The 15,106-nt window shown below is 47.7% G+C and overlaps 2 protein-coding genes across 4 annotated transcripts in view; both read left to right on the top strand.

Moving 5' to 3' along the window:
* The window catches only part of GTF3C2 (general transcription factor IIIC subunit 2), a 23,552-nt gene extending 22,089 nt beyond the window's left edge, over positions 1-1,463 (top strand). The window contains exons 18-19 of the mRNA XM_036262293.1: positions 30-137; positions 435-1,463. Coding sequence (XP_036118186.1) covers positions 30-137; positions 435-653 — 327 coding nt within the window. The 3' untranslated portion in view covers positions 654-1,463. The remainder of the gene's footprint in view (positions 1-29; positions 138-434) is intronic.
* MPV17 (mitochondrial inner membrane protein MPV17) lies at positions 40-15,106 on the top strand. Of its 3 annotated transcripts, none has more exons than XM_036262302.1 (8): positions 40-137; positions 4,270-4,344; positions 11,501-11,616; positions 11,815-11,907; positions 12,001-12,096; positions 12,346-12,378; positions 12,625-12,677; positions 14,086-15,106. In XM_036262302.1, exons 2-8 carry the CDS (start codon positions 4,275-4,277, stop codon positions 14,153-14,155), a joined length of 531 nt encoding a protein of 176 aa, XP_036118195.1. In that variant the 5' UTR covers positions 40-137; positions 4,270-4,274; the 3' UTR covers positions 14,156-15,106. The 3 variants fall into 3 exon arrangements, with proteins under 3 accessions (XP_036118195.1, XP_036118194.1, XP_036118196.1); XM_036262301.1 differs by lacking the exon at positions 40-137 and adding an exon at positions 3,537-3,788; XM_036262303.1 differs by lacking the exon at positions 40-137 and adding an exon at positions 3,840-3,898.

Genomic DNA, 15,106 nt, shown 5'->3' with positions numbered 1-15,106 from the left:
TATCTCTCTCCCATTATACTTCTTCCCAGAGTTCATTCCATGATCTGCTCCATAGAGAACCAATGCTGCGTATGCAGGAGGGAGAGGGGCACTCTCAGCTCTGCCTGGACAGGCTGCAGCTGGAGGCTATTCATAAGGTAAAAACCTTGCCTCTTCTCTTCTCCACTTTTTGCTCTCATTTTCTCCGAACTCTGGGCCTGTAATGAATGAAATGGGAGATGAAAAGGCAACCGAAAGGGCTAAGGAGGGAAAATAGTTCTGGCAAACTCATCTTCAAGAGCTTACCTTGTTCATTGTCTTCTCATTCCTACCTCCCACGCCCTCGTGGTCCTATCCTTTCAGATTGTGGCCCATGTTTTTTGTTCTCACAGCTAGGACTCACCCTAAAGCACCAACTGTGAGCATCTCTCTTTTGTTTTCTATTCTCTTCCCAGGTACGTTTCAGCCCAAACCTGGACTCCTATGGGTGGCTCGTATCTGGGGGACAGTCAGGGCTGGTTCGGATCCATTTTGTCCGTGGACTCACCTCCCCACTGGGCCACCGTATGCAGCTTGAAAGCCGAGCCCACTTCCGTGCTGTGTTCCAACCATCCTCCCCTACTAAAGGGCCTGGCTTCTCTCCAACCAGCCATCGCCTTCTGCCCAATCCCTAGTCATAGTCCACATGGGACCCTTGGAATGAAGTCTGTCAAGAACAAATGGCTCCCATGCACAGACCATAGGAACTGGGGCCTTGGACAGTGATGCTGCCAGGCCTGGACCTTTAGACCTGCCTCCCCAGGACTCTTTAGATACCTCTCCTTCCATCGACTTCAGCTGTCATCACAACCCCCTGTGGCAGGGGGGCTTGCCCTCCACAAACTCTCAAGGCTCCTTAGCCTAAAACTATGGCTCACAAGAAACATTCAGGCCTGACCTAGGCTTGGGAGTCAAATTGCTCATATTGAGCATATTGTGAAGTGGGTAAAGCTAAGTAAAGGTACTGGGTGTTTTTGAGACCACATGTGAGTGGGTGTTTAGAAAACTGGAAAGAGTATCTGCATGAAGGTTTCTGCCTGACTATATTCCAGGATCCAATATTACTGCCTTTCCAGCTTCCTGTTCAGAGTAACCAACATGCAAGCCATGGAGGTGGGGGGTAGTACTTTATTGGACTGAAGCTGCTTATAATAGTTCTTTAACTGAGAAACACCACAAACACACTACTAGTAGAACAGTGGCTCAGATCTTACTTGCTCCTGCTTATGAAATATTCCTGATCACTGGTCATCTGACCCTCTTGAACACTCCTAGACAGTCATGTTTTAAAACATCTTTATATCCAACCAGAGAGATACCTCTAAATTTTACCATGGGTATTAGGAAATTTAGTCACTCTTACCTGTGATTGCCCTTTTAAGTGTTTAAAATAGCTATCGTGTTTCCCAAGTCTTTTCTTCTCTAGATTAAATATCTTCGGTTACCTTAACCATTCTTTTACACGTCATGATTTTTGATCCTTCATGGTACTGTCACATGGTTGACTTATTGAACATTATTAGCTACTTTATTTTAACCCTATGTATAAGAGATGTTTAGAACCCAAGTACAGTAATGTACAGTAAGTCCGCACTTAATCATCAGTAGGTTATGTGACTTTTTTTTCTCAACTTTTTTTTAAATCCTCACCCAAGGATATTTTTTCCATTTATTTTATTTTATTTTTTTTAGCTAGAGTGGGAGGGAAGGAAGGGGAGAGAAAGAAACATGGATATGAGGAGACACATTGATTGGTTGCCTCCTGCATTATCCACACTAGGGCTGGGATTCAAACCTGCAACCCAGGTACGAGCCCTTGACCGGGAATCGAACCCATGACTCTTCGGTTCATGGGCCACTGATCAAAACTGGCCAGGGCTCAACATTTTTTTAGTGTATTGCTTTTGAGAGAGAGAATAGATTTTTTTGTTCCACTTATTTATGCTTCATCAGTTGCTTCTTGCATATGCCCTGACCAGAGATCAAACCTGCAATCTTGGTGTGTTGGGATGACACTCTAACTGAGCTACCCAGCCAGGGCAAGGTTCTGTGACTTTAAATGACTTATAATGTAACCAATTTTATCATAGACGAAGTCATATAAACAAGATTTAAGTTCCTATGGCATCTCATCGACGTTATAATGTAATGGTGTTATTTGAGGACCTGCTGTTTGTTACAGCTCATCTTGTTAAAATCCGTTTGTAGAGTGCTGCAGACTCATCATGACTGCAATACTTCTTCCTAAGCAAGAACATACCCAGCAATGAGAAATAGGCAAAGCATAATTTTGGAATGTATAGGAATACAACCTATGCCCAACCTGAGGTTTGGGGTAGGTAGTCAGATGACCTCAGTAACTATTATAGAGAAAAATATACAGCCAGCTGCTATTGAAGGAAGTAGAGATTAGTTTAGTGCCTACCTGGAACAAAGCCCTCTGGCACTCTACCAATTGGCCAAATATCTGGGAATAGCTTTCTGCTGCTTAAGTGTAGGGAATTTATCATATTCCTTTAAGAATGGAATCAAGTACTTCAATTTCCTTTTTGTACAGAAGAGAAAGCAGACCTGGAGGCAACCCAGACCATTATTAGCAGAGGGACCACAACCCACATCAGTGCAAAGGAGCCAAGTATTGCACCATTCTGTTGTGATCCAGCTCAGGTTGTGCCAGTTCTGTTTTGAGCTGATTGAAAGGGAAATGCCTTCCATTGCAGAGAAGTTTTGCTCAGTCTACATAGTAGTCCCTTGACACTGTTATGAAATCCCACTTTTAGTGGTGAAAAAAAGATGGGACCTAGGGAACCAAGCTGTTGAGGCTGTAGATTGCTGCTGGCAACCCTGCTCCTGTTGCTAAGGTCAGCCCCAGTCTTGATCTCCAGAAGGAAATCAGAAAGATGTTTTCAGCCCTTGCTCTTTTTCTCTAACATAAACCCCTTTCTCCCTGGGTCACACCCTTTCTAATCTTCCCTCCCAATATGTCCATTTCATACTATCCATGGGTTTCTGCACTTTTCCTTTGTGCCTTTTCTCACACAGTCTGTCCTCTGGCAGTGTCCTTTTCTAGCATCTCCACCTAAGTTCTATTCATCATTCAAGGTTCCAGCCCAAATTCCACCTTCACCAAAAAGCTTCTCAGATTTCTCCAGTAAAAATTATTCTCCCATGTGTTCCCAAGAGGAAAGGAAGGAAAGAGGATAAACAAATGTTTATTAAGCACTTGATCTATTTCAGGTACTTTGCATATGTTACTTAATCATATAAAGGAGGCATTGCCCCATTTTACTTGATAAAGGTAAAATTGTATTCTGAGCAGTTAACCAGTCTGATAAGGTCATATAAGTGATGGTGCTGGGATTTGAACCTAGACAGTCTGATGAGAATACAACTTTGCAGCCTGCCACATTTGGTCTTTTAACTAGTGTAAATCCCCTCCAGAACCAAAGTCAGGACCTTGGCCAGTTCCGGGGCGCGGGAACAGCGAGGGTTTATCCAGGTTGAGAATCATCAGGGAAAAGGGACAGGAGACCCGGGTCGAACCAAGGTGGCGCCACACCAAGACCGGCGTGGGGCTTAGGCAACTTGAAAAAGTAGTTGCTCTGACCAAGCTGAGCCGCTCTCCACATTAATGATGAATCCGTCCACTCCCATTCCTGCGCTGGCTGCTGGGGGAAAGCCTCCTGATCAGCAGGGCGGAAGAGGCGGGGCTCACGGCGGAAGTCCCTCCCCCGCTTGGATCACGCGAGAGAGGCTGAGTTCACGCCCAGGTGAGTAGCCTAGGTTCTGCAGTCAGCCGCTCAAATCTCCACAGCCCGTGTGATCATTTCAGGCCCATGAGTGACAGATCCTATTTCTGACGTGGGGTTGGACTCAGGAAGTATTTCAGGCTGGTTCTAACTAAGAGTCTGAATCTGGGGACCGACCAGACTCTGGGTGAAGGCCAGAGCAAACCTGTCCTCATGAGTGCCTCGTAGGGACGGGCCCCAGGTGGCCCTGCTTTCAAGGCTTGGGAGTGGGGTGGCAGGTGGCTGCCACGGGATTTCATGGCCCCCCACAGCCTTCCTTCTTTTATCCGATTGTCGCAGGCGACCCTGTGACAGGAAGTTGTCCAGGAAACATCCCTCCTGAGGCCCTTTAGGACCAAATGAAAGCGGGAGGGGAGAGGAAGTCGGCAAAAGGGAAGGTCCAGCGTCTCTTTAATTGTGGGGGCAACAGTGGGGGTGAACCACTCTCCTCTTGCCTTGACAGGAAGCATGGCACTCTGGCGGGCATACCAACGAGCCCTGACTGCTCACCCGTGGAAAGTACAGGTCCTGACAGCTGGTGAGTGCCCCTCTGGGACCTGAGTGGGACCAGAGTAGGCTTAACTTGGAAAGCAGAAGCTTGCCCCACCACACCTCCCTCACTTTTTGCTTCTATTTAGCCTCCCCTCCTCCAAAGAGTTGGCTGTCTTTCATCTCAGGCTGTCTCCAGTCTGTTTTGGAGGGTGGGTCACCTTAAGGAAAGGAATATGCATAGTCAGCCTAGCTGTAAAGTAGGATCTGAAAGTCCTCAAAAAGCTGAGGAGTCATCCCTTCGTGATAAAGGCATTGCTCTAGAAGGCCTTAATTTAGAAAAACAATCATAACAAACGTTCCTCTAACATTTTACAATTTGCAAATACATTCACACATTATTTCAAAGGGTCCCCACAAGGTCTGTGAGCTAGGACTACTTGAGTCCCCATTTATCCTCACCCGAGGACATTTTTCCATTGATTTTCAGATAGATTGGGAGGGAGGGAGGGAGGGAGGAAGAGAGGGAGAGAGAGAAACATTGATGTGAGAAAGACACATCAGTTTGTTGCCTCCTGCATGACTGCTACCAAGGCTGGAGACTGAACGGCAACCGAAGTATGTGCCTTTGACCAGAATCAAACCTGCAACTCTGGTCCGCAGGCCGATGCTCTAACTGCTGAGCCAAACCGGCCAGGGCTCAGTATTTTTTTATTGTGAAATACATCTTGACATACAAAAGAATGATTAAGACATATATGTACAATTTTAATAGTATTAAAACTGAATGCTTCTGTATGAATACCCAACTTTGAGATCCCTTCTGCACCTGTCCCTAATACTCTCAAGAAATAACTTTCCTTAATTTTGTTTATATTATTCTTTTGCTTTTCTTATGATTTTACTACCTTTGTATGTATCCCCATACAATATTCTAATCAATGATTTATTTTTACTCCAAATCCAGTGATTGAGTAGCAACCTCACAAAGGTAACCCAGCGACTTATCTGCATTTGTTACCATTTTCATTTTGTAGATTAGCAAATGTGAGAAGGGATGACACAGAGATAAGTAAGTTTTATAGGGGAAAGTATTGTAAGGAGTATGAAGGGGCAGTACAAGAGTGATCAGGTTAAGATGGGGTCTTACCTATGTTTAGAGGAAGGGAACAGGATTATAATGAGGACCGTGGGTTTATGAGACGAAGACTGTTGAAAGGGTGGGTATACTGAAAGCCAGGATGGAACAGCAGTCCTGTTACTGGAATAGCTTCTCATCAGCACTAGAAACCTCAGTGGGGGACTAGCCAAAAGGTGGATCCTTTTGCCCCTTCTTAGGTCCTTCTCCAGCCTCCTGTGCCCAACCACCCTATGTCCTGTCCTCAGAGTGTCCGTCAGCCTGCATGACTCACCTGGCTACGTGTGTGGTGACTCATGCTGGACTGTGTGGCTGTGATGGGAACTGACACGCTGGGCCCTTTGCCCAGCCTCAGATTCCCTCAGGGCCCCTAACTGCCGGAAGGAAGGTTCCCCTTGTTGGCCATTAAGAATAGAAGGAAGGATAGTCCTTGTATTTCCCTACTCAAAGTACCTGCAGCTGACAAGGGCAGAAATTGGAGCTCCAAATGGCCCCAGGTACAGATATGTAGCTGAATTGAGGTGCTTGACGGTGCTAGAGCCCTGCGGCTCTGCAGCTGCTGTCTTCCTGAGGCAGCGCTGACAGCTCAGCCCTGAAGCAACCTCTAGGTAGCACTTTTCTCAGACTTTTCCAAACCTTTCAGACTTTTTCTTCCCTGCTGTTCAGTGTATTTGGATCAAACTAAAAATAAAGAGAAAAGGTGGAGATTGCTAATCAAGCTGTTTTTAGATCCCAGCACAGTGGTTCCTAAAGCTCCATGGGGTAGCTCATCACACTGGAAAACAGAATAGAGATTTCAGACTTGGAGTTAGAAGACCAAGATTTGAATCTCAGAGCTTTAGTAGTTCATAGTAGCTGCATGGACAAGTCAACAAACCTCTTTGAGCCTCAGTTTCCTCATTTAGAACTTGAGTATAGTTATATGACCTCACAGAGTTAGTGTAGGGATTATCTCTGTGAAAAAGCTTTAGAGATTTAAAAATGTTAATGAACTTCAATGCTCCAGGGATTGGCCTGGAGTGTTCTATGAGTGTTGGCAACCAAGGCACAGCTAGCTATTGTTTTTATAGTGGCATTGGGTTGGGTTTGTTCCACTTGCCAGAAGTCTGAACATGAGCCCTGGTTGGGTAGTTCAGTTGGTTAGAGTGTCTTCCTGAAACATCAGGGTTGTGGGTTCGATCTCTGGTCAGGGCACATAAAAGAAGCGACCAATGAATGCCTAAATAAGTGGAACAATAGCCCTGGCCAGTTTGGCTCAGTGGTTAGAGCGTCGGCCTGCGGTCCAGAGAGACCCGGGTTCGGTTCCCGCTAAGGCATGTACCTCGGTTGCAGTTTGTCCCCGGCCCTGGTTGGTCGTGCGGGTGGCAGCCACTCGATGTGTCCCTTCACGTCGATGTTTCTCTCTCTCTCTCCCTTCCTCTCTCTCCCTCCCACTCCATCTGTACAAAAAATGGAAAAATATCCTCGGGTGAGGATAAAAAAAAATAAGTGGAACAATAAATCGATATTTCTCTCTCCTCCTCTCTCTCCATTCCTCTCTCTCTCTCTCTAAATCATCAATTTAAAAAAAATCTGAACATGGACCACTGTCTTAGCCTTGGTTCTCCAAAAAGCAGAGCCTGAAACTTCTGTGCAAGTACCTTGTAAGGAAGTAGGAAGGACCTCCTTGCGGGGAAAGGAAGAGGGGGAGCTAATATAAGGATACATTACTAAATTGGACACTGCTTAGGACACGTGGCTGCTCAGTCCCTTAAAGCTGAGAAGCTCTTTGAAATGCCTCTTAGGACTACACAGGTGAAGTTTTTCTGGAGAAAAGGAGAATCCTTTACCCACCAGCTGCCATCCCACATTGGTTAAAGGTTCTCCATGTAGACATTAATGCCCATGCACTACCAGATTGCACATGCACAGTCTCCAAGTGACGTATCAACAGTGCAGCCCCAGGTGTGGCATAGGCCAGAGGTGAGAATCTATCACACTGAACTGCAGTGGTGGCTGGAGTAAGAGATTAGTGAATCAAGAAGATCTGAAATGGTTCAAAAGAAATGTCTGATATGCTCAGCTTGGGCCAAGCCAGAGTCAGGAACAGCAATCTGGTCAAAAGTCTGCTATGTGTTTTGTAGAATTTGACTCAGCTTTCTCCCATCCTTTCTTTCTTTCTTTTTTTAATATGTTTTTTATTGGTTTTTTAGAGAGAGAGGAAGGGAGAGAGAGATAGAAACATTGATTGTCTGCCTCCTGTAGGGTCCCCACTGGGGATCAAGCCTGAAACCTTGGCATGTGCCCTGACTGGGAACTGAACCAGGACCTTAGTCCATGCAACATGCTCAATCCACTGAGCCACACCAGCCGGACCTCCCGTCCTTCCTTTAGGGTCTTTCCAGTCTTCATGGGGCCCAGGGTCCAGCTCCACCTGTCTTAGGCCACCCTGGTCCTGCTGTGGAGAAGCTGAGCTTCTACAGACACTGGTTTCCCTGGAGTCTGAATTAAGCCAGGATGTAAGAATTCATACAGTCTATTACAGAGAAGGAAACTGAGGCAAGGGGGGCGACATGCTCACATCAGCAGTGGGAGAGCTGCATTAGAGCCTGTGGCACTTGCCAGTGCACTCTCCTGCACCTGAGACTACTGGGGACTCAGAATGCTGAGTGTAGCTCCAGCTGGTTTGGGCTGAGACACCTGACAAGCTACAGAATCCTCCATTTTGTCTCATTTTCTAGCAGTAGGATAGGTCCAGGTCAGGAATGGGAGGACATTCGGACCTATCCCAGAAGATACACTCTCCCCTTTCACTGCGAGGCTCTAGCTCCCTCTGGGCTGTGCCAGACCAAGCCCCTATGCCAGGCAACTATTGACTATTTGGAGATTTCTGGGGAGGAATGAGTCAACAGCACTGCTGGCCCCGTGCCAATGGCTATACCTGACAACTCGGGTCTCCTGTACTCAAGGACACGCTTCCTGTCCTTCATTCCAACTTTCTGCCCCTCAGCCTGTTCTCTTCCATTAACACTTTATTTTCTTGCTTCTAAGACTCCATTCACAAAAACCAGGAGAGGAACAAAATAGGGAACTTACTCCTACCTTTGCCTAGGAAGAGGGTGTGGAAGTTGGGGCTTTTCCACTAGTGGGCAGAGGGCTGGTCCCAATTACATCTGTGCTCAGAGGCAGGCTCTCCCCCAACCCGCCCCCACTGCTGAATCTGGTGGCAAGTGACGGCATGAGAACTGGCACCTACCCAGGGGTATGATGTCACGCCCGCGCCAGCATCTGCCTGCAGGGCTCTGCGCCCAGCCTGGCATTGGAGCATCACTGCCCAGCAGCCCCTCACCCTGCCCCATCAGGGCTCAGGCAGTATGTCTCTGCAGACCTCCAGCCCCAAACCGCTAGAAACAAGTCCGAGGAAAGGAGCCAGAGCACTGGAAGATCGAGACCAACCAAATATGCCTAGGAGGACTCCCAGAACCTGGGGTTGGGGAAGATGGAATAAGAATCTGATTGTCAGCCTTTCCTGCTCAATCATTTGGACCAGAAATACAGGCCTTGCCCTATGCTGGGACCAAAGCTATAGACCACCCTGGAGTTGCTGAGGCCCAGGGGCCTATCATTTGTGGGCAGAGGAGGAACATCTGGGTCCTGTCCTGTCTGAAATTGACAGACCTGGCGGGGCGACAGAGCTACACACCACCTACTCCTCCTGCTGCTGTTGCCCTTCCCCTCGGTCTCTCTCAGGTTTGGGGGATCTATCTTCCTTAAAGGCTGCAGGCCTCCAGGATTACGGGGCTAGAAGTTAGGACTTCGGTTTTCATTCCTGCTCTGCCTTTAGCTTATTGTGTGACAGTTGGCAAACATGAAGAGTAAAAGCACACACCTCTTTGTGACTGTTTCTTTCCCAGGAATATTGCTGCTTGCCCATCCCACGGGTGACAGGGAATGGAACAGAGATGGTCTCACATTTTGGGGAGTAAAAAAGAGAGAGTTGTCTTTGATATGCAGGCTTTTGGGGCCTGGTTTGGGCAAGAACCCCCTGCGAGTAGCAGCCACAGGAGCTGCTTGGTATGCTGTGGCCCCTAGGCCCAAGTCTCGGAGTATTTTGGAAATTTCCCTGGCCTCCTGTTCCCCCTTGAGAGAAGGCCTGGGTTCAGGCCCCAGCTCCACTTCTTATGAACTCTCTCTTCTCTCAAAGACATTAAATGGAGATGTGACCCCTACCTCCCAGACATTTTGTGAGGGTTAAATGTGTGAGAGCCCTTTGTAAACTCTAAACATCTTGCTAAAGTCAGACTGTTAGTCTTCATTTAACAAGCGCCTGCCTTTCTGTTCACTCTCGCAGACTTCTGAGAGTCACTCTTCCCTTTGTGCATGGCCACAGCAGCTCCCTCCCCTGCCTGGGCGAGTTATGGAGGGGATGGGGAGTTGAGTGCTAACAGGGGGAACAAGTCTTCAGTTCCACTGGTCCTCACACCTTGAGGCTGACATGTGGTCCTTTGGGCTAGACTTAGGACTGGACTTAGAATTCTTTATGCTCTTTCCCAGAGTAGTCCTGTTGTTTGGGCAACACACTTGACATTTTTCCTTGGTTTATTTTCTCAGCACCTGCCAGGGGCTTGGTTAGGTATGGCTAGGGATGAGAGAACAAAGATATCTAGGATTCTGTCCTTGTCCTCCGGGAGTTGCAGCTAGCGGTGTCCTGGGGAGGACCTCCACCACTGGGAGGTTCAGGGAGAGGAGGGGTATTATAGGTAGGGCTGTCTTGATGGATGTGTTGGGGGTCTCAGAGTTGCTCTATGGCTGAGAGGGCCAGCAGCCTAAGTCACCTACAGGTGTCCCAGCTCTAGCAGTCAGCCTTGCCCAGCTGCCTCTGATGAGGCTGCTCAGGGGCAGGGCTGTGCAGAAGGTGTGGGGGAAGAGCAGTGAGTGTGCAGCCAGCACGGACGTCAGAGCCAGCTCCGGGCCAAGGAAAGGGGTTGAAGGATGTGTTTGCCCAGTGCTAATTGAGGGCACAAAGACAGTGGTGGCTACGGGGCTGGAGGGGGACTCTCATTACTCAGTGAGATGGACAGGCGAGCTGGAGATCACACGGTCACTCCCAAGCAGCCCTATATATAAGTGTGTATTTGCTAGAAACCATCACACCACCATAACTGACGGAGGGTGGGGGTGGGGCTCTGTAAATATTGATGATTTCAGTCTTGGTTTCTAGTATGAGTGACTGACATGGGCTGCTTAGAACTAGGCACAAGCAAGGGGAGGGGAAGCGGATGCAAAAGCTTAGGGGAGAAATGGCTATAATACCTATTGCCAGATCAATCTGAGATTGGGAATGGGGAAGCTGAGTTTACCTGATTATACTAAGAGGTGGCCAGGATTCCTCCCTGTGGGGAATCTTACCAGCTCAACCAGTCATCTTCCTAACTAGGACCATTTGAACACTCATGTTTTAGAAAAAGAGTTGTTCTTGCTATTATCCACAATTAGAGACCCCAAGAACAAGGTGAAGGACATTGACTAGGGTCTTGCCTTGGGCTGCGGGGTGGGAGGGAGACAGGTTTCCTTAGCATTCTACATATGACTTATTTGTAGTGTGGTGTCCTGGAAAGAATACTGTCTAGGAAATCAAGCCACCTGGTTTTTGCCTTGGCTCTGCCATGTACTGGTTATGTGAGGGTGCAGACCTTTATTTCTATACCTCTAAATTAAGACCATTATTTCCATACCTCTGTTATCTGGAAGGCTTCCCCAATTCTGACTGTGGTTCTCAGCCCCTGGCACCTTAGATTCTTCCTCTAGCTTTAGTTTCTGATTCTAACTTCCCTTGATTGCTCAATGCAGAGTTCTTGGGCCCTGGCCTCCTCAAGGCTTCTCATCCCAGTTTCTAACAGTACACACGTGAGGTGTCACCATCCTTGGGAGAGGAAAGCTTGGAAGCAGCAGCAAGGGACTGGCCATTTGTCTCAGAATTAAGCCCTTGGGCCCAGAGAGCCAGAGCTTCATTCAGTCAGCATACTTATCTACCTCCTTGGAGTGGCAGCCCGTCCCCGGTGTCCTGACAGCTCTGTACCTTGCACAGGGTCCCTGATGGGTCTGGGTGATGTTATCTCACAGCAACTGGTGGAGAGGCGAGGTGTACACAAACACCAGATTAGCCGGACCCTGACCATGGTCTCTCTGGGCTGTGGCTTTGTGGTAAGTTCTGCCCACAGCAGGGCTGCTTGTGGATTGGACAGTGGTCCATTTCCCTTGGCCTCTCACACACCTAAGCCAACCTGAGTATATGCTTGCCCTGGGATTTGGTTTCTAATGCTTGGGGGAGGAGCCTTGTGATGTAAAAACCACTGCTCCTCTCACTGCATACCTCCTCTCCTCCCTGGGGTTTACTTTCAGGGCCCTGTAGTAGGAGGCTGGTACAGGGTTTTGGACCGGCTTATCCCTGGCACCACCAAGGTGGATGCTCTAAAGAAGATGTTGTTGGATCAGGTGAGCAAATGGAAAAGGAAGTTGGGAAGGGTGGGCTGCATTGGGGGAGGGGGAGGTTTAGGTGCTCACAGCACTTTCGTTTCGCTTCCCCAGGGGGGCTTTGCCCCATGTTTTATAGGCTGTTTCCTCCCACTGGTAGGGACACTCAATGGACTGTCAGCCCAGGACAACTGGGCCAAACTCCAGCGGGTGAGTTAGGCAGTTGTGGGGAAGATCCCTGTCTGTCCGACTGGCATGCTCAGGGGAATGAGGCAGGCTTCGTGGGGATGAGACAGGTGGGTGTGCAGGTGGAGTCCCAGGCTCCGCAGGAGAGGGGAGCTGAGGGGGGTGGTACAGAAGTGTGTTCTCTGAATGGAAGTCTGTGTGTGACAGTAGGACTGGGAGATGGGAGCTGCTTGGAAGTGCAAGTGTTAACTTGTTCCTTCTTTGTCTCCTCAGGATTATCCTGATGCCCTCATCACCAACTACTATGTAAGAGCTGACACCTCTGCCGCCTGTTCTCCTGCTTCCTTGAGTCTAGAAGTACCCAGGGATTGGGGGTCCTCCTGACATATAAACCCCTAAATCTGTCATTCCCAGTGTGGGCAGCACACTCAGGGGAGCGATCACCCAGTTCTTCAAATTGTTTTTGTTTATAGTGGTTGAAGGAAGACCAGGCAAGGCAGTCTGGGGTTGGGTAATGGAGGCAGCCCCACATGTACTTTCTCTCTCTTGTAGCTCTGGCCTGCTGTGCAGCTAGCCAACTTCTACCTGGTTCCCCTTCATTACAGGTATGACAGACCCCTACCCCGCCCTTCAAGGGAGAGCCACATTATAAACGGTTGTAGATAACGTGATTCTCATTCAACCTTGAGCTACTTTAGATGCCCCTCCCCCCCAGAACACTCTGCCCTGGTCAGAGCTCCTAGACTTCTGAACATTATATTCAGAACCTCTTACTCATTATGGAACCTGTCTCAGAGTGTCTGCCCACTGACCTTCTTCATCTTCTAGGAAGGATCCTGTTCCACAACCAGTGACTCCATCCCACTTGAACTCTCCATCCTTGCTACAGGGACAGTGCCTAGGGCCGTAGCCTAGACTAGACAGAAAGGTAGACCAGAAGAGCTGTGTAGGTTAGGTTACTCTACTGGTCAGGTTAGTCCACTGCAAAGTATTATTTAACCCTAGTAATAAAGATAGTTGCTGAAACTGCAATAAAAAGATATGGTAGGCTTTGGCCGGTTTGGCTCAGCGGTTAGAGCGTCGGCCTGCGGACCAGAGAGTCCCAGGTTTGGTTCCTGCTAGGGGCATGTACCACACACACACAAAAAAGATATGGTAGAATTCAAGACAAGTAGTTAAAATTATTTGAGGTGAGGGGAACAGGGAACAATATGAAACCCTTCAGAGGGGACATGGTCAAAATGTACATGAATAGCATAACTAAAAGGAATATGGATTTATGAACAAAATTTCAAACATTTGTGTACTTGCAATAGTCTTTGAAACTAGAGCAAGGTAAAATAAAGAGAAGAAGGTGCTACTTTCAATGGCAGATAGTACATTTCTGATGAGATCTCAGCTGGTACAAGGTACATCGATATGTGTATTTATTTATTTATTTTTTAAATTTTTTAAATTTTTTTTATCCTAACCCGAGGACATTTTTCCATTTTTTGTTCAGATAGAGTGGGAGGGAGAGAGAGGAACAGAGAGAGAGAGAGAAACATCGATGTGAAAGGAACACATCGAGTGGCTGCCACCCGTACGACCGACCAGGGCCGGGGACAAACTGCAACCGAGGTACGTACCCTTAGCGGGAACCGAACCCGGGTCTCTCAGGACCGCAGGCCGACGCTCTAACCGCTGAGCCAAACCGGCCAGGGCTCGATATGTGTATTTAAAAGGAGCCTGCACAGGGGCATGAATAACAGAGCCATGCAAGGCAAGATGGCTGCTGAGGGTATTTCACTTTGGGGCTCTTGTGCAGGGGACAGATCTGGGACAGCACCAGAACCTGCGCTGGTCGTCCTCCGGTGTGAGCCACACGTTCCTCCATAGAGGGCTGGAGGAAGGAGATCTGAATTTGGATGTCCTCGGACATAATCCCTCCTTTTCCCTTATACTCTCCTATCTGTCCCCCTTTGCTTTCTCCTTATCCATCCTTTTCTTCACAATGCCATTCCTGTTCCTTAGGTTGGCTGTTGTCCAGTGTGTTGCTGTTATCTGGAACTCCTACTTGTCCTGGAAGGCACATCAGCTCTAAGATTGCCTCCATTGCTTTCACCTTGCAGTGATGCAGCTTGACCCTGGAATGGTCAGATGACCTCCTCAAAGTGGGCACATTAGTTTTCATGGGGTTCAGTTGCTGGTCAGAACTTAATGGAGTCAGCACAATGAAATGGCCCATTTCACTCTGAAATGTAAACTGACTCCTTTTGAATCACTAAAATCTTCATAATGGTCTTATGCCCACCATATAGTGGGCAGTCCATAACTATTTGTTGTACCACATGATCTTGGCAACTTTAGTTTATTCCATATCCCGGCAATACCATTTATTCCTGCTCTTCATTGATACATGTTTTTATAACCATTCCCAGCCTAGTGTAGCTCTTTGGGGATCCCCTCAAACTCCTTATGCAGTACCTCCATTAATATTTTGTAATAAATATTAATAAAAATGTAATCGAACCTGCAGAGGCAATGAGTAATACCCAACAGAAAAATACAGGGGAGTTGAAATTTCTAGAGATAGAAAGAAGCCTAGAGACTACCAAGCCCAATATTTTACAGATGAGGACACTGAGGTCCATAGAAGTGAGGCAACCTGTCCCCACCACAAGTTAAGTTGCAGAATAGAAACTTGAACCTATGGCCTATAGATTGAATTTTTGTATAACCCCCAAATTCATATAGTGAAAACCTAATGTCCAAGGTGATGCTATTAGTAGGTGGGACCTTTGGGAGGTGAGTAGGTCTTGAGGGCAGAGCTCTCCTGGGGTTAGTGTCCTTATAAAAGATGCCATGTGAAGACACAGCAAGAAAGTACCATCTGTGAACCATTAAGCAGGTCCTCACCAGACTGAATCCATTGGTGCCATGATCTTAAACTTCCCAGCCTCAAGAACTCTGAGAAATAAATGTTTGTTGTTTAGTGTTTAGCCACCCTCAAGAACTCTGAGAAATAAATGTTTGTTGTTTAGCCCTGCCGGTG

The sequence above is a fragment of the Molossus molossus genome, unplaced genomic scaffold, assembly GCF_014108415.1.
Source record: "Molossus molossus isolate mMolMol1 unplaced genomic scaffold, mMolMol1.p scaffold_m16_p_15, whole genome shotgun sequence".
In the NCBI taxonomy this organism is placed as follows: Eukaryota; Metazoa; Chordata; class Mammalia; order Chiroptera; family Molossidae; genus Molossus; species Molossus molossus.
The sequence above is the reverse complement of the archived record's forward strand: the minus strand, read 5'-3'. Positions and strand labels throughout refer to the sequence as shown.